General features: G+C 35.8%; 1 protein-coding gene across 6 annotated transcripts in view; it reads right to left on the bottom strand.

Moving 5' to 3' along the window:
- WRN (WRN RecQ like helicase) overlaps positions 1–24,429 on the bottom strand; it is a 154,065-nt gene that overhangs the window by 81,177 nt on the left and 48,459 nt on the right. For 5 of the 6 annotated variants that reach the window (XM_058720211.1, XM_058720213.1, XM_058720212.1 and 2 more), the window contains 9 exons: positions 23,967–24,036; positions 17,269–17,383; positions 12,993–13,416; positions 10,229–10,309; positions 7,247–7,379; positions 5,600–5,675; positions 3,840–3,907; positions 3,443–3,551; positions 2,825–2,893 (listed from right to left, as the gene is read on the bottom strand). In XM_058720211.1, the coding sequence (XP_058576194.1) occupies positions 2,825–2,893; positions 3,443–3,551; positions 3,840–3,907; positions 5,600–5,675; positions 7,247–7,379; positions 10,229–10,309; positions 12,993–13,416; positions 17,269–17,383; positions 23,967–24,036 (1,145 nt within the window). The remainder of the gene's footprint in view (positions 1–2,824; positions 2,894–3,442; positions 3,552–3,839; positions 3,908–5,599; positions 5,676–7,246; positions 7,380–10,228; positions 10,310–12,992; positions 13,417–17,268; positions 17,384–23,966; positions 24,037–24,429) is intronic. The other variant, XM_058720216.1, reaches the window with a different exon arrangement.

Here is a 24,429-nt window from a genome sequence, read left to right as displayed (position 1 = left end):
AACTCCATAAAAGAACAAATTGACAGGCTGGACTTCAAAATGAAAAACTGCTCCTCTTCAAAAGAACAGTTCAGAGAATGACAAAAGAAGTCACAAACTAGAAATGTTGGCAAAGCATATACCAAATAAAGAATTTGTATTCAGAATATATAAATGATTACCAAAACTCAGTAAGGGAAAAAACAACGATAAAGAATGGGCAAAAGATGTGAATAGATGCTTTCTAAAAGAAGATCTACAGATGGCCAAAAAGGACATGAAAAGATGTTCAAATTCAGTAGTCATTAAAGAAATGCAAATTAAAAACACATTGAGATCTTATTAGAATGGTTAAAATCAAGACTGGCCATACCAAGCAATGGCAGAGAGGAGGAGGGATTAGAACTCTCAGACCTTGCTAGTGGGAATATAAAATGGTACAAATCACTCTCAACAAAGTCTGGCAGTTTCTTAAAAAGTCAACATAGAATTACCTGACCCAGCAATTCCACTAATAGGCATATACACAAAAGCATGAAAACAATCTTCATATAAAAACTTACACACAAATGTTTGTAGTACAATTATTCATAACAGCCAGAAGTGGAAACAACCTAAATGTCCACCATTAATGAATGGTTAAACAAAGCATGTTATGTCTGTACAATGGAATATTATTCATCCATAAAAAGAAATAAAATACTGACAACTAATGCTAAGTGAAAGAAGCCAGACACAAAAGGCCACATACTGTAGGAGTCCATTTATATGAAATGTCCAGAGTAGGCAAATCATAGAAACAGAAAGTAGATTAGTGGTTTGAAAGGGTGTTGGGGTTGAAGGGGGAGGGAGATGGGGACACTGGGGAGTGACTGCGTAATGGACACTGAGGTTGTTTCGGAGTGATGAAAATGTTCTGGAATTAGACGGTTAGATGGTTGTAAAACATTGTGATGTACTAAAAGCCACTGAACTGTATAAAATGGTTAAAATGATGACTATTATGTAAATTTATCTCAATCAGAAAAAAAAGTTAAATATATATTCACGACATGATCCAGTGATTCCACTCCTTGGTTTATACCAATCAACACATATGAACACATACCAATAAACACATAAATGAAAACATATGTCCATACAAAGACTTGCATACAAATGTTCAGAGCAGCTTTATCTGTAACAGCCCCAAACTGGAAACAATGCCATGTCTATCAACAGTTGAACAGATGAAACAAATTATGACAATACCCTTATGACGTAATCTAGTTAGCAATAAAACAGGAACGAACTATTGATACATGTAACAGCATAGATGAATCTCAAAGTAATTATGCTGTGTGATTTAAACCAGACAAAACAAGAGCACATATTGTATGACTGGTTCTGCTCATGTGCAATTTTAGAAGACATAAGCTAATCTAGAGTGGCAGAAAGTAGATCAGTAGTTACCTGGTGAGTGGGGTAGACAAGGTAGGAATAAGTGAAAGGAATGCATTACAAAGGGTGTAAGTAAACACTGAGGATGATGGATAAAGGGTCAGCATCTGGATTGCAGTGATGGTTTGGTCGGTATTTATACGTCAAACTCATCAAATTACACATTTTAAGTATGTAAAAATTATTGTATTGCAATTATACCTCAATAAAGGTAATTTAAAATGTTTAAAAGAAAGAAAACGTATGTTCTAAAAAAGATTTTATAGGAATGTTCACAGAAGCTTTATTAGTAGTAGCCCTGAACTACAAACAGCTTAGGCATCTACTGCTGAGGAAATGAAAAAACAAACTGTGGTCTTTTCATACGATGACGTTTCATTCTGATATATCAAAAAAATTATGGATACGTGCAACAACAGGAAGGATTCTCAAAACATTTTGCTGAATGAAAGAAATCTTACACAAAAGTTTTTATTGTATGAATCCATTTATATGAAGTTCTAGAACAGACAAAAGTATGGTAGAAAAAAATTAGTGGTTCGTTTTAGAATGGAGATAGAACGACAGATGGAATAGGAAGAGACGTGAAGGACCTTTCTGGAGTGACGGTAACATTCTATATCTTGATGGGGGTTTGGGTTATACATTTGTATGCATTTATCAAAACTCAGTAAATACATGTGTATACGTGTGTATATTAATAAGATATATACATTGTTAATATACATACACACACATATTTTTTTTTTTTTAATGTTTTTATTTATTTTTGAGACAGAGAGAGACAGAGCATGAGCAGGGAGGGGCAGAGAGAGAGGGAGACACAGAATCCGAAACGGGCTCCAGGCTCTGAGCTGTCAGCACAGAGCCCGATGCGGGGCTCGAACTCACAGACCGTGAGATCGTGACCTGAGCCGAAGTCGGACGCCCAACTGACTGAGCCACCCAGGCGCCCCATATTTTTGTGTGTATGTGAGATTTTATCCTTGTTAGAAATTATGCTATGATAGGACTGGTGGGGCAAGAGATTTAGAATCCAGTCCATGCTCAGCCATGAATTCGTTGAGTGACTTCAGGCAAATTACTCGCTCTGGGCCTCAACTTTGTCTGTAAAAATGAGACAAAACTAGATACATACTCTCCTACTTCTACTTTCAAAACCAAAATTTTACAATTCTAAGACTACAATGCTAAATTCACAGTCCAAGAACTAAAAATAATAGATTTCTTTTAAGTCTTAAAAATTTTTTTAATTATCAGTTCTGTAAATGTGCTATAAAAAACAAAGTACATTTTTTAATCAGGAACATTTTGTCCATGAATTAAATAAAAATCTTTTGTGTACAAAATTCTCTCACATATCATAGACACAACCACCTAATCAGAAATCATATAAGTTACTCACAATTTAATATCCTCTAGAACATTTTTTGACTGTGCTGATCCCAGAAAACAAGCTGGAATGTTGGACATTCTATAAGAAGAAAAACAAATATTCTGGAGTCATGTACACACTACAAATATCAACTTAATTCTTAAGGAATAAGGAAACAATGATGAACAATCCTCTTTACCAATCTTCATTCTTTTTATAACTCACTGATTTAATAAACAAATTCCTTCGAAGGCCATATGAGAAAGCAAGTTGTTAAGGCAGGTTTTTCAAAAAGATTGTAAGCTCAAGTTAAAGAGGTTTAAAATGTTTCTGTCACTTAAAATTACACTTCCATGTATACACTTCATATCAAGCTAAAGAGTAAGGGTAACCAAAAGAGAAAAGACTTTTGAGATATGGATGTAAACTGGCTTAGAGTTTGCCATTACACAAATTTTTACTGGGGCCGTCTGGTAGTCTTGGATTATAGAGAACTCAAGAAAGAAGGTAAGTCCTTCCACCAAAGGGTCATGTATCACTAATAAAGATAGAGCAACACTCACAGAAATGTGTTACTGGGAACTAGATTTTAACATACAGGATAGATTACATGTTTCCTTCATGGAAGAAAAAGAAAACATTACTGACTGAAGCTGGAGCACTTGGTCTTCCATCAAAGAAATAAGAGGAGAGATGACAAGGCCAATCTTGCCTACATACACAGGTGGGAACTGGAAGCACAAACTCTTTCCATATCCTGGAAATAAAAATAATACACTGATAGAAATAAAAATAAAGACTTGGTACTTTGATTTCTTCTTACAACATAGTTGGCTGAGATGAACCACTAACATTTTATCCTCTTATCCTCCTAACAGCTAATTCGTGCATAAATGTGAGCATCTAATCTCAGATCCCTCTCTTCTGAATTTTAAATCATTTGCATTTGTATTTATATTTTGAGAGTACAGTGAAAGATTACACCCTTGAAAACCTTTAAGTTTTATATTTTAGAGGACTACATTATTGCTGGAGTACAGCTTACCAGTTGCCATCACAACAACATTATCTCTTCTTTCTTCCAGTACAGAATGAATCACCTTCCACTGAACCCTGCAGGGTAAAAAGCAAAAGGCTATTTTGTTTTACTAACAAAAAGCCCAAGGACAAGTTGAAACCTGTTTAATTTTTTCGCTACCTCCAACAGAATTTGTTCTACATTTTTGAGCTTCAATACAAAAAATGTATAAACCCTGGAACTTTAAAACAAAGAGTCCCATGTGATCAAGCTCCCATTCAAGCTGATTTCACAATTACGAGTTTCAATTGGTATATGCATTAAATTTCATTACATATATCAAAACTATAAAATAAATTCTAAGTTTCATACCAGAAATCCAATAGAATCATCATTGATTTAAAATAAATAAAAGAAATGCTCCAGGGGCAAGGACTGCCTGAGAAGGGAAATGAGGGAACTTACTGGAATGACTTTAATGTTCCATATTTGACCAAAGGCTTAGGCTGGTTTGACCATCTCCTCGTATGTAAATTTTACATCAAAGAAATAAATCATAAATATATAGCTATAATGATTTATACACTGAAGTACTTAAGGAGATGTGTAATGGTGTCCACAATTTACCTTGAAATGCATTTTTAAAATTGGATAGATTAAGGAATGGATAGAGAGGTGACAGATGAATACATGATAAAGCAAGGATAGTAAAATGTTGAATATACAGGTATTCATAGTAAAAAAAATTCTTTCAACTTTACACTCTCTTTGAAACTTTTTAAATAAAATACTGAGGGAAAAATCAATAGGCAAGGTGATCTTCTGATGTGCTGATAATGACCTATTTTTTCTTATGTGAGTGCTGGTTACACAGGGTGCCTAGTTTGTGAAAATTCATTCATCTGTACATTCATGTGCACTCTTCTGTATGTAGGACATAGTTTAATAAAAAAAACATTTAAGATCAAAGAAAAAGGGAAAGAAATGTCTCCATGGGTTAAATTTTAAATTCCCAGAATAGGAAAAATCCAGTCTAGATTTTTACATTCTTATTAATTTACTTGTTCTTCATCTCATTTTTATTCATCTCCTTTTAATACTTATAAATGTGCCCCTTAGACATAAATACATTTGAATACATTAAAACTGGTAAGATTATCACTGTTCTTCCAACTGTTGTCTTATGAATTTCTATTATATGAGCATGCTTTGGACAGTAAGATGTACAAAACAGACACACAGATATTTATTTAATGAAAAACAAGTCAGTGTTAAGTTAGATTAATTTATTGATGTATTTAAACTAGTTTCTACACAGAACTCTCTAGGGTAAAGAAAACCATTTTCCTCTCTTACAAAAACAATTCGCAGATATGAATTTTATATAAATATTATTTTATTTTATTTTTTTTTTTTCAACGTTTTTTATTTATTTTTGGGACAGAGAGAGACATAGCATGAACGGGGGAGGGGCAGAGAGAGAGGGAGACACAGAACCGGAAACAGGCTCCAGGCTCCGAGCCATCAGCCCAGAGCCTGACGCGGGGCTCGAACTCACGGACCGCGAGATCGTGACCTGGCTGAAGTGGGACGCTTAACCGACTGCGCCACCCAGGCGCCCCTAAATATTATTTTAAAATAACTTTGTAATCACAGGAAATACAGTGTGGAATATATAAACTACAGTGAAGTTGTGCTATTACTATTATACGGATGGACTATTTGCCATTTTTCCTTTGTGTAAAAAATTATGAATATGCAATTTAATTAGGAGAGATTATACTCACGGTTTAAAACTTGAATGGCCAAAGTACTTCTTGAGGAAATTAATTTGCATTTCATTAGGTCCTGGTAATGAAGGGTCTTAAAATAAAAGTAAAATGGCATTTACGTTAAAATACAAGTGATAGGGAATAAAAATTTTTATTTCATTGGCTTCTTTTAAAGAATTTGGTGAGGGGCGCGTGGGTGGCTCGGTCAGTTAGGTGTCTGACTTTGGCTCAGGTCATGATCTCACAGTTGAGTTTGAGCCATGCATCAGGCTCTGTGCTGACACAGCCTGGAGCCTGCTTTGGATTCTGTGTTTCTTCCTCACTCTCTACCCCTCCCCTGTGCGCGCGCGCTCTCTCTCTCTCTCTCTCAAAAAATGTTCTTTTTTAAAGAATACAGTGATAAGTAACAAAGATTACTGTTTCCTGTCTTTTAAATCCAACTAATTTGGCCCTCTGAATACTAGTCATGACTCCAGTTACACACTTTGATTATTACCTAATACCAAGGATTAGAACTGTGTTGTTCTACTACAAAGTGGTTCACATTTTGCCAACACTATAAGAAAACAATGTTTTGGAATTTGCTACAGTTCTAAAACCTAACATGCAGACCCAGCCACGGCAAGCAATATACCAATGCAAATGTCATAATACAACCAACCTTCAATTAATAGTAATCAGAAATTAAATGGTCACAAATAAAATCCAGAGATAAAATTAAATCTTATTTTAGTTACCACTCCACCAAATCTTTGGCCAAAATTTTAACTGCCTAGCACAATGGAGTTACACTAACTTTTACTCAACTGATTTTTATTTTCTATTCAGGTTGAACAGTTCATGAGTGGCCAAGAGCTAAGTATCAAGAGCATTTACCTATAAACAAATGAAAACTTATTATTATACTTCTCAGCTTTAACAATTCCAAATAGAGAACTAAATTGATTTGAAGATACTATGCCTTGATTTAATACAAGAAAACAAACAGAACAACACTTTCTTTACCATCTTCATATACTTTCCACCTACAATATTTATGTTAATTTTCCTACATTATAACATTGATGAATCTAACTCTAGAGAGTGTTCTACTTCACGAGAAGACCCCATGGTTTGCCATAATGAATTCTGCTACTTAACGCTTGAATAACAAGAGGTCATTTCATGGATTCCTTATGATAGTTGGCATACACAGTATGAAAATTAGTCTGTTTTGCAGTCTGACATTGTGCCACTTGCTTTAAGTAATAAATTCCTGAATAACAGAAACTATATCTACGTCTTCAATGATAATGTTTAATATAAGTAATTAAGGATTCTTATTAATGATATCCTATTAATTTCTTGAATATAAAATATATTTCTTGAATAATATATAATATATATATATATATTACAATGTGCGCCAAATAACATACACATCACATCACATCACCATATGCGCCAAATAACACAACATTTCTATTATGACACTTTTGTTAAAAGTAAGAATTATGCTTTATAAAGGCCAAAGCACTAAGGGACTTAATAACAAGTTTTTAGGACCTTATTAATTATATGCCACAAAATCCTTGGCTCCAAAGTGTTTAAAAACTGGACCCTAAATTAGAGTCAGCGATAGGTACCAGAGGTGAGTCACTGCAAACATATTACAGCGCATACCTTCATCATCTCCTTCTTCAATAGTTTCAAACTCATCTTCATCATCTTCAAAAGGAACATCCAGATTTCTGTCCATTTTTATGCCTTTTGAATGAATTGAATCTGCCGTGCCACTATTTAGATTTTCTAAAGACTGGAAGTTTAAAAGAAACCTTAGAAGCAAAACCATTGACAGTGTCGTATCTTTTTCACCAAACACAAAAGGAGTATTATTAACAGAACCTACAATTTTGTTCAAAGCTAACAGATGTGCAACCACTCTCACAAAAGAACATGTGTGCTCTGGTTTAAATATGTACTCAAGAGTGGTTTGTAAGGCACAAGGCCAAAGATGGAATACTTCCAGCATAAACAGGGTTCATTAATAGCATATAATGAACTGCCTATGGGGAAAGTTACCAAAATTTGAATAAAATTTGAATTTAAAACTTTTCTTCTTGGGGGCGCCTGGTGGCTCAGTCCATTAAGCGTCCAACTTTGGCTCAGGTCATGATCTCACGGTCCGGGAGTTTGAGCCCCACTCCGGGCTCTGTGCTGACAGCTCAGAGCCTGGAGCCCGCTTCAGATCCTGTGTCTCCCTCTCTCTGACCCTCCCCCATTCATGCTCTGTCTCTGTCTCAAAAATAAATAAACATTAAAAAAAAATTTTTTTTTTAACTTTTCTTCTTGGGGCGCCTGGGCGGCTCAGTTGGTTAAGCAAACAACTCTTGATTTCGGCCCTGGTCATGATCTCACGGTTTGTGGGATCCCAGGCTTCATACTTGGGATTCTCTCTCCCTCTCTCTCTCTCAAAATAAATAAATGAAGTTTAAAAAAAACTTTAAACTTTTTTTTCCTTTATCATATTTCAATGTTTTCAATTGCCAAGAGGTAAATGCAGGTTTGACTATTATTTTATGAGTTTCTCCATATCATGTGTCAGCATAACATTTAAACAATAAACAAATAATAAATGTATTTTTTGTGAATTATGTGAATGTGTTTATGTGAATTGTGAAAACAACAATAAAATATTGTAATAATTTTAGGAAAGGAATATTACAAATGTGAAATAAAGCTATGCTTTATTTTGGCTTGACAATATTGGATTTTCTCCCCTAAATGTAGATTATCTATTTAAAGAATGTAGGAGATTTCAAAATTGTTTCATCTATATGGGGTTTTTTTGTTGTTTTTTGTTTGTTTGTTTTTTACTGAGAAGTGACAGGAAGAATTGTTAAACCACAGTTCTCATTTTCTCTTTTTATTAAACCGTCCACTTAATATATTTGACTTTAATAGCTTTTTTTTAAATTTTTTTTTTTTTAACGTTTACTTATTTTTGAGACAGAGAGAGACAGAGCATGAACGGGGTAGGGTCAGAGAGAGGGAGACACAGAATCCGAAACAGGCTCCAGGCTCTGAGCTGTCAGCACAGAGCCCAATGCGGGGCTCGAACTCACGGACTGCGAGATCATGACCTGAGCCGAAGTCGGCCGCTTAACCGACTGAACCATCCAGGCGCCCCGTTTAATAGCTTTTTTAAAAGTGTATTCATTTCAGGCCTGGAAAAGAAAAAGTGATTCTGTTCCCGATTCTTCATTCAAGTCAACAAATACACTTAGAAAAGCATTCTGAAAATAAAGTTCTCTCATATGTGCATCCAGATTGCCTTCTAAGAGGTTCAATATACAATGTAAGATTGTGGAAGTCTGCAAGTGTCCTCCAAATGCACTACTTGAACAGCATTCTACAGAGAAATGGTTAATCAATAAAGGAGTATGATTTAGTATTTACATTCTATTATTGCTATTAGCTAATATTTATTAAACACTTAAGAAATGTCAGGCTCTGTACTAAGCTCTTCACAAATGACACCTTAAATAATAGTTACAGCTGTTAACTGAGTACCAAAAAGACTAAGAAACTTGCCCAAAGTCACACAGCAAATAAATGGAGAAGCTGGGATTCGAACCCACATCTAAATTCAGAATCCAAAAAAAATTAAATTAACTAATTAATTAATTCAGAATCCACATTCCCAGTCACTACCCAGTACTCTGGCTCAAAACTAAAGAATCAGGACCCTAAACTCATTTCATTAAAAAGAAAAAAAATCACATCAACCTAAAGATGAGGAATAAAAGGTACACATTATGATGAACTTGTGTGTTTTTCTTCATTTTCAATTAATTTGGATAAATTTAAGCTTTGCTTTCTTCTTGTCCATCCCTAGTTCATACCTGACAAAGAAACTGGAGGTTGGGTGAAGTGATGGAAAACAGACTTATAAAATAGTATTTTCAACTGTGATAATAAGATAGGGGTAGATGAAACAACTTAAAACATTACAAAATTATATATAATAACTATATCCATAGTAAATAAGACTTTTTCAAAGCAAGTGAAGAACAATACTGAATGTATAACAACAGAACTTCCAAATCAAAGGGGATACACATAGATGGGAAGAAAAAGAAACCTATTTCAATAGCAGAGGGCGAAACTGCTACCCATTTTCCAGGAAAAGATTTAAAAGAAGTGACCTGGGAGAAATATGTTTTCTAATATGTAAAAATTAGCATACTACTAAAACATTATAAAGATGTAAAGAAATATGAAATGGAAAACAAAATCTAGGGGCGCCTGGGTGGCTCAGTCGGTTACATGTCTGACTTCAGCTCAGGTCATGATCTTGTGATCCGTGAGTTCGAGCCCCGCATCAGGCTCTGTGCTGACAGCTCAGAGCCTGGAACCTGCCTCCGATTCTGTGTCTCCCTCTCTCTCTGCCCCTTCCCCGCTCACGCTATCTCTCTGTCTCTCAATAATAAATAAATAAATGTTAAAAAAAATTAAAAAAAAAAACAACAAAAACAAAATCTAATGATTATGTAATTGACAGTAATCACACTATGGGAGGACATTTAGAATTAGGTTATATTTTACTTAATTAAATTCCCTTTTTAAGGAACTGGAAGCAAATTTCCATAATTTCAAACATACCTTAATCATCTCTAGTTCTAAATCTTCATCACTTTCAATTACATAAGATAGATCCTCTTCATTATCCTTGGAAAATAAATCCTTTAAAAAAAATAGTATTTCAAACATTAATTTTCCAATGTAATTGACTCAATACCCTGTTTTCTACAAAATAAAGTTACTATACATGAGATATCTTTAGACAACTTTCTCTTCTTCTCCAGTAGATAAATTTATAATACATATTTATATGTTTATATGACACACAGATAGAAAGGGAGAGAGGGTGGTAAGGAAGAAGAGAAAAAGGGAGGAATAAATAGATGCAAAGAAACAAAGAACCAAAGAAAAGGAGAATGAAGGAAATATAACTGGAAAGATAGACAAGACAGACAGACTGACTTGAAATAAAACCCCCCACAAGCTAAAAGTGAGTACAAAGTGACAAGTTCGACAATGGTTAAACAATATCAAACTGTGTTTCCCGACTTGAGTACAAGAACCTTACAATGTTGAAAAATTCTATTATATTCCATTCCATTCCATTCTATTCTATTCCAGGAACAACAGGTGTTCTTTTATATCTACTGATTTTAGGAGCTCACAAAAAAGCTGCTATGACTGTAATAATACCTTTAGATTGATCACTTTTACAAACAGTACCTACATATTTGAAAAACAGTATCAGATATGTTATTTATTCAGATACTGCAAAGGTTCAGATATGAGGAAACTTTACAACTTGGCAATCCCCAGGAAGCAAGGGTCCAACAGCATGGGAACCTGCACAAAAAAAAATGTAGGACCCAAAAAAAGTCCAATCTTTAAATTGAAAGTAGGAAAAGGAAGTCTAGCCATAATTAACCTGCAAAAATTAAGCCTTCAAAAAGGATTTTAAAGTAAGTTTTATAGAAAGAGAAAAAAATTCTTTTACTATTATTTTACCCTTTTAAATAGGGTCTTTAATGAATAAAGAAAAAAATTGCTAATGGTTATTACACAATAAGAATGGCAATAATTGGGGTAAAAGATGGCAGTGAGATCATTAAATTTTGATCATTCTATATCATTTTATGAAACCTATCATCTTAAAATGTATACCTAATAAGAAATTTCCAAAAGGTTAAAGGTTGATGTAGCCATTAGCAAAATATATTTCCTAAAAGGGGAATATGTTTTACAAGTGGTTGGGGTGAGAATAGCTTGAAAATCTTTTTTTACTTTTTTAAATTTTTTTTTTTTTTTTTTTTTTTTTTTTTTTTTTTTTTTTTTGAGAGAGACAGCAAGCACGTGCATGCACATGAAAAGGGCAGGGACAGAGGGAGAGGAAGAGAGAGAATCTTAAGCAGACTCCATGCCCAGTGCAGAGTCTCACGCCAGGTTTGATCTCACAACCATGAGATCACAACCTGTGCTGAAATCAAGAGTTGAACACTTAACCAACTGAGCCACCCAGGTGTCCCCTGAAAATCATTTTAAAATAAAACACATTAATATGTAGGTAGAAGTGATTACTAATATAGTTACCAAACAGAGAATTTCTCAAATACTAAGATTTTGATTGCCATTAGAAAACTGAAAAGGGAAATAACCTTATTATACGACTTTCAAATTTAATTTTAAAAACGTAAAACTTGGGGCGCCTGGGTGGCTCAGTCGGTTAAGCGTCCGACTTCGGCTCAGGTCACGATCTCACGGTATGTGAGTTTGAGCCCCACGTCGGGCTCTGTGCTGACTGCTCAGAGCCTGGAGCCTGTTTCAGATTCTGTGTCTCCCTCTCTCTCTGACCCTCCCCTGTTCCTGCTCTGTCTCTGTCTCAAAAATAAATAAACGTTAAAAAAAAAAAAAATTAAAAAATAAATAAATAAATAAATAATAAAAACGTAAAACTTCATTATTGCAAAATAAAATGTATAAAATTCTACCAAATATGGACATCATAGGTAATTTTCTAAACTAAGGAAAAACAAATGAGACAAAAGTATAGGCTATATGATGTCTGTTTTTATGGTTTGTCTTTACAATAAAAGAAACACAAAGATTTTTCTAATACAACCTCATTATTTCAAAAAATATCCTTAACTTAGCCAGGAGAAAAACATTACCTCACAAATTAAACTAATAAAATCAGAACATAATAAGAAATCTAAACATGAAATTGACAGAGAATATAGAAGTTTAACAATCTATTAAGAAAAAAACAGGTCAAGACTCTCTGGATGCCAGGAAAGGGTAGTGTCAGGCAAAAATATCAGTTTGTTAGAAACCCTCTTACAACAGCAAGTAAAGAAAATCTGTATGAGGAAATAAAACTACTTCCAAAGCAAATTTGGAAGAGTAAACACTAGTAGATATATAGGAATTCCACAAAAAAAAAAAAAAAACACAAAAAACAAAAAAACCCAGAGTTATCTATTATATAAAAATCAGGAGAAATGCTAAAATAGCAAAGTACAATGAATGTGTACTGACACTTTAAAATCTTTTCATTGTAAGACCGTAAGTTGCTGCTTATTAGACTCAGTCAAAGCAGCAAACTAGAGCTCACGTGTCAAATTCAGCTCACTTTTTGTTTTTGTTAGTAAATTTTTACTTGAATGCAAACAAGCTCATTTGTTTACATTTGTCTATAGTTGCTCTCACATTAAATTGGCAGAACTGAACAGTTATAACAGGAACCGTGTGGTCTGCAAAGCCTAAAATGTTCACTATCTGCCCTTTTACAGAAAAACATCAGTGAACCTCTAGTAGTGAATGAAAATTGTTTTCTTTTTTTTTTTAGTACCTCAGGAGATTTGCAAGTAACATCACTAAGAACTTTTTCCTGAGCCTGCTGCTCCAAAATCTGTAGTTCATATTCTGTAATATCCAACGAGTGCAAACAAATTCTTTCTGTGTTCTCTCTCAACTTATTGTCTTCTTCTAATACATCTTCAAGCCCATCTTCTCTTTGTTTTACTTCATTTCCAAGTACATTTTCCTCATCATGTTTAATTAAATCAAGTGCTGTGTCCCACGTCTCATCTTTAACTTCAGTAAAACTTTCCTGTTCTCTAATTTGTTTCTGTTGTACTCCATCAGCAGTTGGATTTTCCAATGGTGATAAGTGAAAATTAGCACTGGGCCTCAGTTCAGTCTCAGTTGAACCAAATATCGTCTTCCTTAATGAATACAGATTTTCTGAAATATCATTTAATAGTGTAGAAATCCTAAAAAAAAAATAAGAAAGGGTAATTCAACTTTAACTGCAATAACTATGAACACAAGTCATAATGCTTTTTAGTAAGTACAAGCTTTCTAGCCTGACCTTCACTTAAAAGACAAATTGGATTAAAATTATTCTTCATTCCCTAATAACCACTATATGCTTATGGCTGTGGGTTACTCTCTAGTACTGTAAGACACTTCTGTATTTAACTTGTACACGTACTAAGCATATATGCTAATATGCTTGTTGGCTTGTAGGCTTACTAGTGTGAGTAGCGTTTAGTCCCAAACTAATTATTTATGCCAGTTACACTTTTTGTGGCAATTAATTTAAATATAAGTCAAATCGATAATACATGACCACCAAAAAAAAATTTGTTTTAAGTTGAACATGCTGAAAGACTCAGCAAATTTCTTTTTTATAAAAAAAGTTCTGATTAACTATAGTCAAAACAACCAAAAAAGTTTGGAGGAAAAATCTTAAAAACTCCTAGGACTCTGCATTCAGATTGTTTCAAGTGTCTTAAGTTTTCACTCCTAATTTTAAAGAAACTAAAACTAGAAATTGCAAATGATACACAACGGGCATGAGTTAAAAAAGAAACTCCAAAGAGCAGTCCTATATTTAATGAAAAATCCATGATAAATATAAAAAGACTGAGAAACAAATATATACTAATATGTTAAATTAAAAGAAAATTTTTATGATCCTACATTTTAACTAACTTTTTCAATTTGCTGATCAATTACTAGTCCCAACTGTAACACATAACAGTGTTTATGTTATAATTCAAAAATGATGCTGTTTAGCATAGTCAATAATCACAAAACTAGAATATAGTCTTTGGAATAAGAAAAAAACTTCCCATCAGTGGACAAATAAGAAAATATGGAGAGGCTGTATGTGAATAAATATATGAATTTTTTTTAAGTTTATTTATTTTGAGAGAGAGCATGAGCAGGGGAGAGACAGAGAGAAGGAGAGATAGAGAATCCCAAGCAGACTCCGCACCACCAGCATGGACCTGATGGGGGCTTGAACTCATGAACCAGGAGATCATGACCTGAGCTGAAACCAAGAGTTGGACACTTAACCAAATGAACCATCCAGGTGCCCCATGATAAGAATTTCTTAACTCGTTAATTATAGTTGCTAATAATAGCATTTTAACTAAGTGACTTTAAACATCTATTTATAACCAAACCTGCAAAGGAAAACCACTGCTAGAGTGTAAATTTTTTTTTAATGTTTATTTATTTTTGAGAGCGAGAGAGAGAGAGAAAGCAAGTGTGAGCAGAGGAGGGGCAGAGAGAAGGAGAGGGAAACACAAAATCCGAAGTAGGCTCCAGGCTCTGAGCTGTCAGCATAGAGCCCGACACAGGGCTCAAACTCACGAACCGTGAGATCATGACCTGAGCCAAAGTTGGATGCTTAACCAACCAAGTCACCCAGGATCCCCTAGCGTGTAAAATGAGACACACTATCTTGTCTGTTGGTAATAGGGTTTATTAAAACAATTTTTAGTTACTTCATAAAAGTGGAAGTTAGGGGGAGAAAAGAGAACATGATAAGCAAAGAGACATTTTTACTATTTAGTTAACAATTTTGTTTAGCTCTTCTAATTCTTCTGTATTGAAATTAATACTTAATAACATCTGACATGACTTTTAAAGTTTTATATTGATGATTTGAATAAAAATTTGATCATTTATGGGAATAAACTATCAAAAATGCTGAGTTGTTTCATGATTTTTTCCCATGCTAAAAATAGCACCAAAGTTGGGCTCAAGCTTAAGTTGACAAATCTACATCAATACAAACAAAATCAAAATTAAATTCAAAACCTAAAAACTCACTAATTCTAACATTCTAAAATTGTTCAAATCTTATGGAGAACAGTTAGCATTATACTTAGGTATTCAAATATAAGAACCACACATTAATAGTTTAGGAGAAACAGATATGTGACATCATTACATTGTTAAATGCATGGTAATGTTGTAACATACAAATACAGCAACAGTGACATACAGATTGACAAGACTGTAAGAGCTTATTTATTCTGTGCTAACATCAGAGGATGACATGCCTCACGTGAGGTAACTATTTAACAAATATCAAAGGCTATCTTCTTCAGTAAGGCATAATATACTTTTCCTTCTCTCTTGGAATTGTTATTATGCATATTAGTAGCCTACAGAAAGCATCAGCACCCAAAAGAATGCCAAGGACAGGACAGCAACACAAGAGATGTATAATGAATTTAAATCAACAGCTAAGAAGTATTGTACAATCCAATACCTTCCAGGTTCACTGAAGCATAAAACTATCCCCTTCTCTAACACACCTCAATTGACTCTACTTTTAAAGTTCTCACTTCTAATTTTTATAGTTTTTTCCACTCTTTCACAGATTGCCACCTTTAACTTCCAGGTGTGGTCATGTGCACACCCTTCCTTATCCATGCCTGGTTTTCACTTTAACTGGATATCCAAGCTTATCAAACTGTATCTATAAACAAAAAGCAAATAGGTTCTGAATGGGTTTCATCCACTATGTACTTCAGTGAGTTTGAATTCATGCTTAGGGCATGTATTTTCGCATTCAGAGGACTTTTTTGCTCCCCCTTGGTTCTAATGTGTAATTTGGTAAGTTAGGTATTATGCAGACTTCTCACAAAGAACCTGAAATAAGAAATTTAACTAGTCCTTGTTTGACACTGAAACTTGACAAGATCTTTCTTTACTAAAGATGAATCCAGTATTTCCTATTCTCAAGTTTTAAGAACACTTATATAGCTTTGTTATTACAAAGCAAAGCATTAATGAGACATAATCTACATTTAATAGGCAGTCTAACTGCTGGAACAAAAATCTGGAATACGTGTAAATACCATGTAAACAGTGATTATTTTTCTTTCATGGAGGGAAAAATGTAAAATTGAATATGAAATGGCTCTACTGGTACCTGTCCCCATTTGACAGTCAGTCTTTCAGAAATTCTCAGTTACATAAAAACCACTAAAACAAACTAGGGGGAAAAAGGACTTTGAAAAAGATCTGATTCTCTGTATCATATTTTGAAATATCACAGTCAACATATATCACAAATCTCATCCCCCAAAAATACATGAACATTGCATTTTGTCAAAATCAGAATTCTATTTCAACAAACTGCTGACATTCCTACAAAGTATTTTTGCCTCAATATTTTATTACTACATTGTAATCATTCCATGTTCAAGAGTATTCCTGATTTTAGAGGAGTCATTCAGCAATTAAGGCTCCCGCAAGGCCTAGTCCCTGAAAGAGTCAGCTACAAGGCACCAGTAATCCAACCTCTATTAATCCAAATATCTCAAATTATCTAGGGCTTTAGCTATAAAATTACATTTAAAATCTGAATGCCTCTTGTTCTAACAGTGTCCTGATTAGGTAGAATTCCTATTTAATAATCAGATAAAAAAAACCAGAAAAATGAAGCTACTAAATATAAAAAGTGTTTTTATTTATACATTTTAGGTGACCAAACTGTAAATATAATTAAATGAGAGATGCCCATAAACAAAAGAAAAAGACAATATCGAATCTAAAATATTTTCCTTTCTGTGAACTTCGGAATTTTATTTTACTTTGTTTCATAAAACATCCTACAGAGCAGACAGAAAAGCCTTAAGCTTTTGATCTGCAATGTAACAACTGGAAAGGTATTTCTCAAATTTACACATCAGTCCGTGTATATTTCTATGAATCAAGCAAATTGCTATGACTCTACCTTAATGAAAAGTAATTCTTTATAAATAGGAATGTACAGTAAGAACAAACACAATTGGTAAAAACAGGTAATATTTAACCTCTGTGGATCTTCCAATTTTTTCAAAGTGTCAGGAAGACGCTTAGCCAGATCCATCATATCCTCAGATACTGAAATCAGTTGTTTCTTCACATCACTAGATAGCATTTCTTCCTCTGGAAAAAAACAATCAACGTCACTCTTCAAACCACAAAGCAGGGCTCACATTTTCCTTTTCTTTCTGTAAGTGAGTTCCAACAAAAGGATTTCCTTATCCTATCTCCACATCACCTTAGTCACTTTACGTCCCTTTCAAACTTTTACTAAAATTTTAAATAAATTTCAAATGATCTGTATTCATACATATTACAACCAGTGGTTATCAACCTAATCAGAAGACGGTGGAAATGAGAATCTGAACCCATCTACATTATTGCAAGATCGGAAATCAGCATAACATCACTTGGGCTGTTACTTACGAAAAATAGTTTGGTAAACATAACCTTAGCCAACAGCCATTCCTCACTTCCCTAGTTATTAGGACCAAAATAAAATACAAGCCTTTCCAATCAGCAATCATCTTCCAAACCCTCAGCTTCATTCTGTCTGGTGCATCGTTCCCCATCCACACCACACCTGCCCTCCTTTCCAAGCCCTTCCCCTGCTTAGAATTTCTTACACTTCCTCACCGTCTTCTCTTGTGCTTCAAAAGTCCAGCTCCTCTGAGGCATGTGACATGGGATTACACCATCTGCTAGTCCTGCTTGCTGCACTTTGTAACCTCAAAATCACAACCTTTCATTCACTGAAGGTTTTACTGCCTGGCTCACTGTCTTTCCCTTTACTACGACTCCTGTGGTCATTCCTAGTGATTTTACCACTCACAGATGCTCCGCCTAAAAGGGTGGCCTTCTCAGTGCTTTGATCCTTCCGTTTCCAACAATCTTTTCCTCAGCTGACCTCAGTCACCTATTCCTATAGTCATTTGACCTTATAATTGCCAATAAAGTCACTACTTCCAAACTTTAATTGTAAGCATTCCACCCTCCAAACACCAGCATGCTGGCTTTCTTTCTAAAATGCCTTCCTCAATATAATTGTTCTTTCACACTTTCAGAACGAAATTTTCCTTACACACCTATCCTTCCCACATCCACTCCCCACCATGTCTTTTTTTCCTTTCTTACCCATTTTCTAGTAATCACTCCCCTGTTTGGACTCTCCCCTCTTTTGCTCCTTCCTCCCTCCATGGTACTTATGTAGGAAAGCTCGTACCCTAATTAAAACCAGCTTTTTTTACCTACTGGATGCCTATACTCAAAGAGTTTAATATAAATGAAAATAAAACCCAGCCATGATGACTCAGCTTGCTTTAAATTCTTAACACAGATCTCCACTGAAGTAATGACTGTTAATTATTCTACATTTCCCACTCTCCCACTATCACGATGACCATTTCATACCTCTTTCTTTCTCTCCAAGCCTCCAACACCTGCTTGCCCCTCCTTTCATTCGGGGAACAACTTCACCTCTCACTACGCTAAGAAAATGCAAAAAGAAAACTATCTCATCTGCCCACCCCCAATCTGCTAATGAGTCTGCATTCATAGAACTTCTCTCATTTACAGCAAAATTCCATGAAAGTGTTGTCCATACGCACTGTCTCAAACCTTCTACTCCCATTTTCTCTTAATCTGTCTCCAACCAAGCCTTCACCCCCACCCATGCAGCACAGCTGCTGTGGGAAAGGTTACCCACGGTCTCCACACTGTCAAATCCAATTGTTGGGTCTAGTTCCACATCTCCCCCAAATACTCAGAGGTATTTAAAACAGCTGATAACTTCTTCTTCCTTACAAACATATTCCTCACTTGCCTTCCGAACACTATACCTGTTTCCCTCTGTCCTTCACTGCTGCCCCTTCTCAGGTCCTCTTTGCTGCACTCTCCTCCTCTTCCTGATCTCTAAATGTGGGTGTGCCCCTGACATCAATACTTGGGCTTTCTCTCTATTCACTCTCTATTTCATCTCATCTTGTTTCACTGCTTTATTTATTTTTTAATGTTTTTATTTATTTTTGAGACAGAGCATGAGCAGGGAAGGGGCAGAGACAGGGGGAGACACAGAATCCGAAGCAGGCTCCAAGTTGTCAGCACAGAGCCTGACACGGGGCTCGAACTCACAGAGTGTGAGATCATGACCTGAGCTGAAGTTGAAGGCTTAACTGACTGAGCCACCCAGGCGCTCGTTGCACTGCTTTAACTACCATCTGTACCTTGATGATTCCCAAAGTCACATCTCCAACCTCACCCTTCCCCCTGAACTCGAGTCACACTTCCAAGTACAATGTTCTTGGGTATCAATAAGCATCTAAAATGTAGCATATCCAAAACTGTAACCTGGATTTTTCTCGCCCAAGCTCATTCTTCCTATGACCTTCCTATCATAACTGATCCTTCCATTCACTCAGCTGATCCAACCAAAATATCTTAATTGTCCTCTCAGTCTCTACAATTCACCCCTTACAGAGAATTCATCGGCAAATCCTTCACAATATATACCTTCAAAACATATACACAACCTACCACTTCCCACTATCTCTACTGCTACCAGCCTAACCCAAACAATTAATTGTCATCTCTTGCTGGGACTATTATAGTAGCCTAATAGACTTCCCTACCTAATCACTTGCCCTCTTACAGCAGCCAAAAAAAAAAAAAAAAAGAAAGAAAGAAAGAAAAAAAAAATCCTTTTAAATTAAAATTTAAGCATATCATTCTCCTGTCGCAAATCCTCTTGGGTTTCCCATCATTCTACTTTGTATTTATCTTAATAAAATATGCATTCATCACCTATAAGGACCTAAATGATCTGGCCCAAGCCACTTTTCTAGCCTCACTTTCTACCACTCTCACCCTTATGCATTTTGCTACAGTTATCTTCATTGGTCCTTTTTTTTTTTTTTTTTTGAGAGAGAGAGAGAGAGAGAGAGAGAGAGAGGGTGCAAGTAAGTGAGGAGCAGAGAGACAAAAAGAGAGAGAGGGAGAATCTCATGAGGAGCAGAGAGAGAGAGAGAAGCGGGCCTCACCCAGGGCTAGTGTTTTACCCAAAGCAGGGCTCACATTCACCTGAAGCGGGGCACAAGCTCACCCGAAGCAGGGCTCGAGCTCACGGGATGTGGAACTTGAACTCACAAACTGTGAGATCAGGACCTGAGCCAAACTCAGATGCTTAACGACAACATATACTTGTTGCTCCTTAAATAAGGCAAGCAATCACCCTCAGACACTCAGCTCTTCCTCCGAAGACTGCTACATTCTTCCCTCAGATATCCACATGGCTCATTCCCTCATTTCTGTGAAATGAAGTGAAGCACTTGTCTCCTGTCTTCAATGCATTTTCCCACCAACCGAAACTATACCTGACCCATGATAAACACCCATCAAATATGTGATATGAATGAATATCCCCTTTCCAAACCAATCTAAAAAAAAGTTGTTTACACATGCTTTCTCATGTTTCTTAGCTCTAATAAGTCCTCTATCATGTTCATATGATTTCCATTCACATCATTCTGCTCACACTATGGTTTAGCACTTCCTTGTTACCAAAGCCTGGGGACCCTTTTCTGTTTTAGTAGCACAATGCACAAATAACCACTCTCTCCCTGGAATACTCTTTTGTCACTCAGTACACCAAAGCTGTTGGAGTAAAAAGGTTACAAACAACTAACACGTTGCCAAAACTAGTGATTAATTCTAAGTCTTCAGTTTCTCAAACTCTCAGCAGAACGTACTGAGAGATAGCTCCTCCTACTTAAAACATGCTCTTCACTTGGCTTTCTGCACATCAAACCTCCTAATTTTCTTCTCTGCCTATGGCAACTCCTTTGCTGTCCACCCCCCATCATGCAAACATTAAATACTAAGAGTTCCTCAAAATTCTTAGTCCCAGTCCTCTCTCAATTCTTTTTTTTTTTTTATGTTTATTCATTTTTGAAAGAGAGAGACAGAGCACAAGCAGGGGTGGGGTGGAGAGAGAGGGGGACACAGAATCTGGAGCAGGTTCCAGGCTCTGAGCTGTCAGCACAGAGCCCAACTCTGTGGGGCTCGAACTCATGAACCGTGAGATCATGACCTGAGCCAAAGTCAGATGCTCAACCGACTGAGCCACCCCCAGGGGCCCCTTTAATTCTCAATTCTTTATCTCTAACTAAAACCATCCTCTGAGATACAGCCTGGATATCTGAGTGCCGCCTGGCCACCCACACCTGCTATCTCACAGCCATCCTCCCTTTAAGACATCTAAAATCAGCTGTTTGACTCCTCAGCTCCAAATCTTGCTCCTTCTCTTCAATGGGTTTCATCCCTGTTGCTCATGCCAACAACACAGGAATGATCCTTGATACATGGCTCTCATCATCACACCAAATTCTGCTGATTCTACTGCTCTATTCAATGTATTTTTATCTATCTCCTTCTCCATCCTCAATACAACCATCCAAGCCAGGCCACCACCCCCTCTCCCTTGGATTGCTCTTGCAGCCTCCTAACAAGTTTTCCCACTATGGCCCTTGCCCTCCCACAATTCATTTTCGACTCTACAGCCCAAGTTATTCTTTTTTTTTTTAATGTTATTCATGTCACTCCTCTGTTTAAAACTCTAATTCTTAGGAGGAAATGTAATCTCCTAATGTAAACATGGCCTATCTGCTTCCCTTGGTCTGCTTCCTCTTCATCCCTCACTCGTCATACTCAACAGTTCACCATAGTGAACTAGTTTCAGTTGCCTATAGATACTATGATCTCTTTCTGTACCTGCTATTCCCTGTGCCTGTGACACTTTTCCTCTACTCTTCAGCTACCTAACTCCTGTTCCTATTTCAGGGTGTACATGAAACATCACTCTCTGCAGGAAACCCTGCAATACTTCCACATATGCATTGGACGACTCTCCTAGGTGCTAACCAAAGTGCCTTGTTTTCCCACATCCTAAGACTCCTCTCCCTATACTGCAACTGCCTTTTTTTGTTCATCTCTATAGCCCCTAAGAAATGTAGGTCTCCCTGTCAGGAAGCAGATCATAACTGTCTTATTCACTACTGTAACTCCGCATCATAAAGTGGTCAACAATTTTTAATGAATGAATAAGTGCATTTTTACCTGCTATATCATTTAGTGTTTATTAGCTACCATCCTGGGATAAATGACTATTTTAACAGTGAGAAACAATGTGCAAATATCCTTTTGTTTTCTGATGTTATAATCCACTGTAATTCTTTAAAAAAGAAGAAAAAATACCGTCTTACAACCAAAAGTGGTCATTTGAAAATATCATCTATAAATACACCAAGGAAATTAAAGGACAATGAGGCTGGTATAACTCTGGCTTCATAATAGGAAGCCAGTGAGGGAGAAAAAAATAAAGAGTAGTAATCTTCATTACAATTCACTAGGATCCTAGTCAAAGTATTTCACCTTATATGTCACAATACACACACACATATAATACAATAAAGAATAAAAGTGAGAGTCAAAGAATGCAGTATTGCAATGACAGGTACACAGATACCAGGACTTCTAGTGGCAATTTATACGTTACTTAATAATGAATATCTTACACATCTCTTGGAAACATTTTAATTGGGGACAAAATTACAAGCATAACCTAGAAGTAATTCTACAAACCACAAACTCAAAAAACCATGAATCCCCTCTGTTGCATTTAATTCTGTTATGATTTAAATAAATTCTATATTATTCTCCAGATCAGCTTCAAAAACGTATCATGTGCTCAGTTAATCAAGATAATTTCTAGCCACAGTACCTCTGGCTATAGACAGTCAGCAAGCATTCATTAGAAGTGGCTTTCCAGGGAAAGAAAGAAAGCATAAGGAGACTTCTACCTTAATAGGTGAAGAAGGAGGGTCTACCACAGAGGATATGGATCCCTTCTCAATGGCACGTATAAAGGGTACAATATAATTTTAAGTGAGATCATGCCATATCTTTGAGCTTATTTAACAAAATCACTATTTTAATTAACATCTTAAACACAACTGTTTTCTATCTCCAAAGAAGCTACAAGAAGAACAGGAATAACAGCTCTATACAAATCAATATAGGTGCATGGAATATTCTGTCCCTCTTAGTGCTCACAAGTATTCTATGCTTGTGATAGATATTTAGCTATCATCTACATTTCAAACATGGGGAACCATGTACATCTCAAGTTCACATGGCACAGATTCCCCTTTGGCTTTTGTGACATGGAAGCCCACGTTCTTCCACTATCCGTGTAAGTCTGTTATCACTGACCTATCAAGACAGCTAAGAAAAGCACTGAAGTTGAACAAAGTAGTCATTCTTTCTGGAGAAAAACAGTGGTTATCCTACCCTAGAGAAAATTTAGAAATTTAAACCAGGACACTATGAAGTAACTGGTACACTTCAAATATTTATAGCAAGGATGTACATCATCTCCAGCCTGGGAGATAACTGGCTGTATCACTGATATTATCAAAGCCACAAAGCCCCAGCTGAAGAAGCCTAATGAAGTGCAATGTGACAAAGTAGTAAATGCCTGAAACTCTAATCTCTGGCCAGACAGATCTCACACCCTAATATCAACATGGCTCAGACACTCAAGAGGCCGTAACAATACTAAATAGATTGCACACGTGTGAATATTGACTTTTTGGAGATAAACCTCACAAAAGAGCACATTTAAATTTTCTTTTATTTTTAGATCATCACATACCTTTTTTTATAGCAAACATTTGCACAGCATCACTTAAATTCTCTAATTTTCGATAAATGATGAGACCAGCCTATAAAAAAAAAAAGAACAAAAACAAAACAAAACAGAGAAGTTATTTTTGCTAAAACTAACCAAAATGAAAGAGGTGCCTGGGCGGCTCAGTCAGTTAAGTGTCTGAATTCAGCTCAGGTCATGATCTCATGATTCGTGAGTTTGAGCCCCGTGTCAGGTTCTATGCTGACTGCCCAGAGCCCGGAGCCTGTTTCAGATTCTTTGTCTCCCTCTTTCTCTGCCACATCCCCACTTGTGCTCTGTCTTTCTCTGTCTCTCAAAAAATGAATAAACGTTAAAAATTTTTTTTAAAAAAATGAAGCTATATGTCCCATCTTTAGAAAAATCCAAAGTAGTGACTCACAAAGCACCCAAAAGACTGCATTCAACTTACTATGTTACACAAAGATCT

This window comes from Neofelis nebulosa, chromosome 3 (assembly GCF_028018385.1).
Source record: "Neofelis nebulosa isolate mNeoNeb1 chromosome 3, mNeoNeb1.pri, whole genome shotgun sequence".
Lineage (NCBI taxonomy): Eukaryota > Metazoa > Chordata > Mammalia > Carnivora > Felidae > Neofelis > Neofelis nebulosa.
Note: the sequence above shows the minus strand (reverse complement) of the source record. Positions and strands in the feature narration are given on the sequence as shown.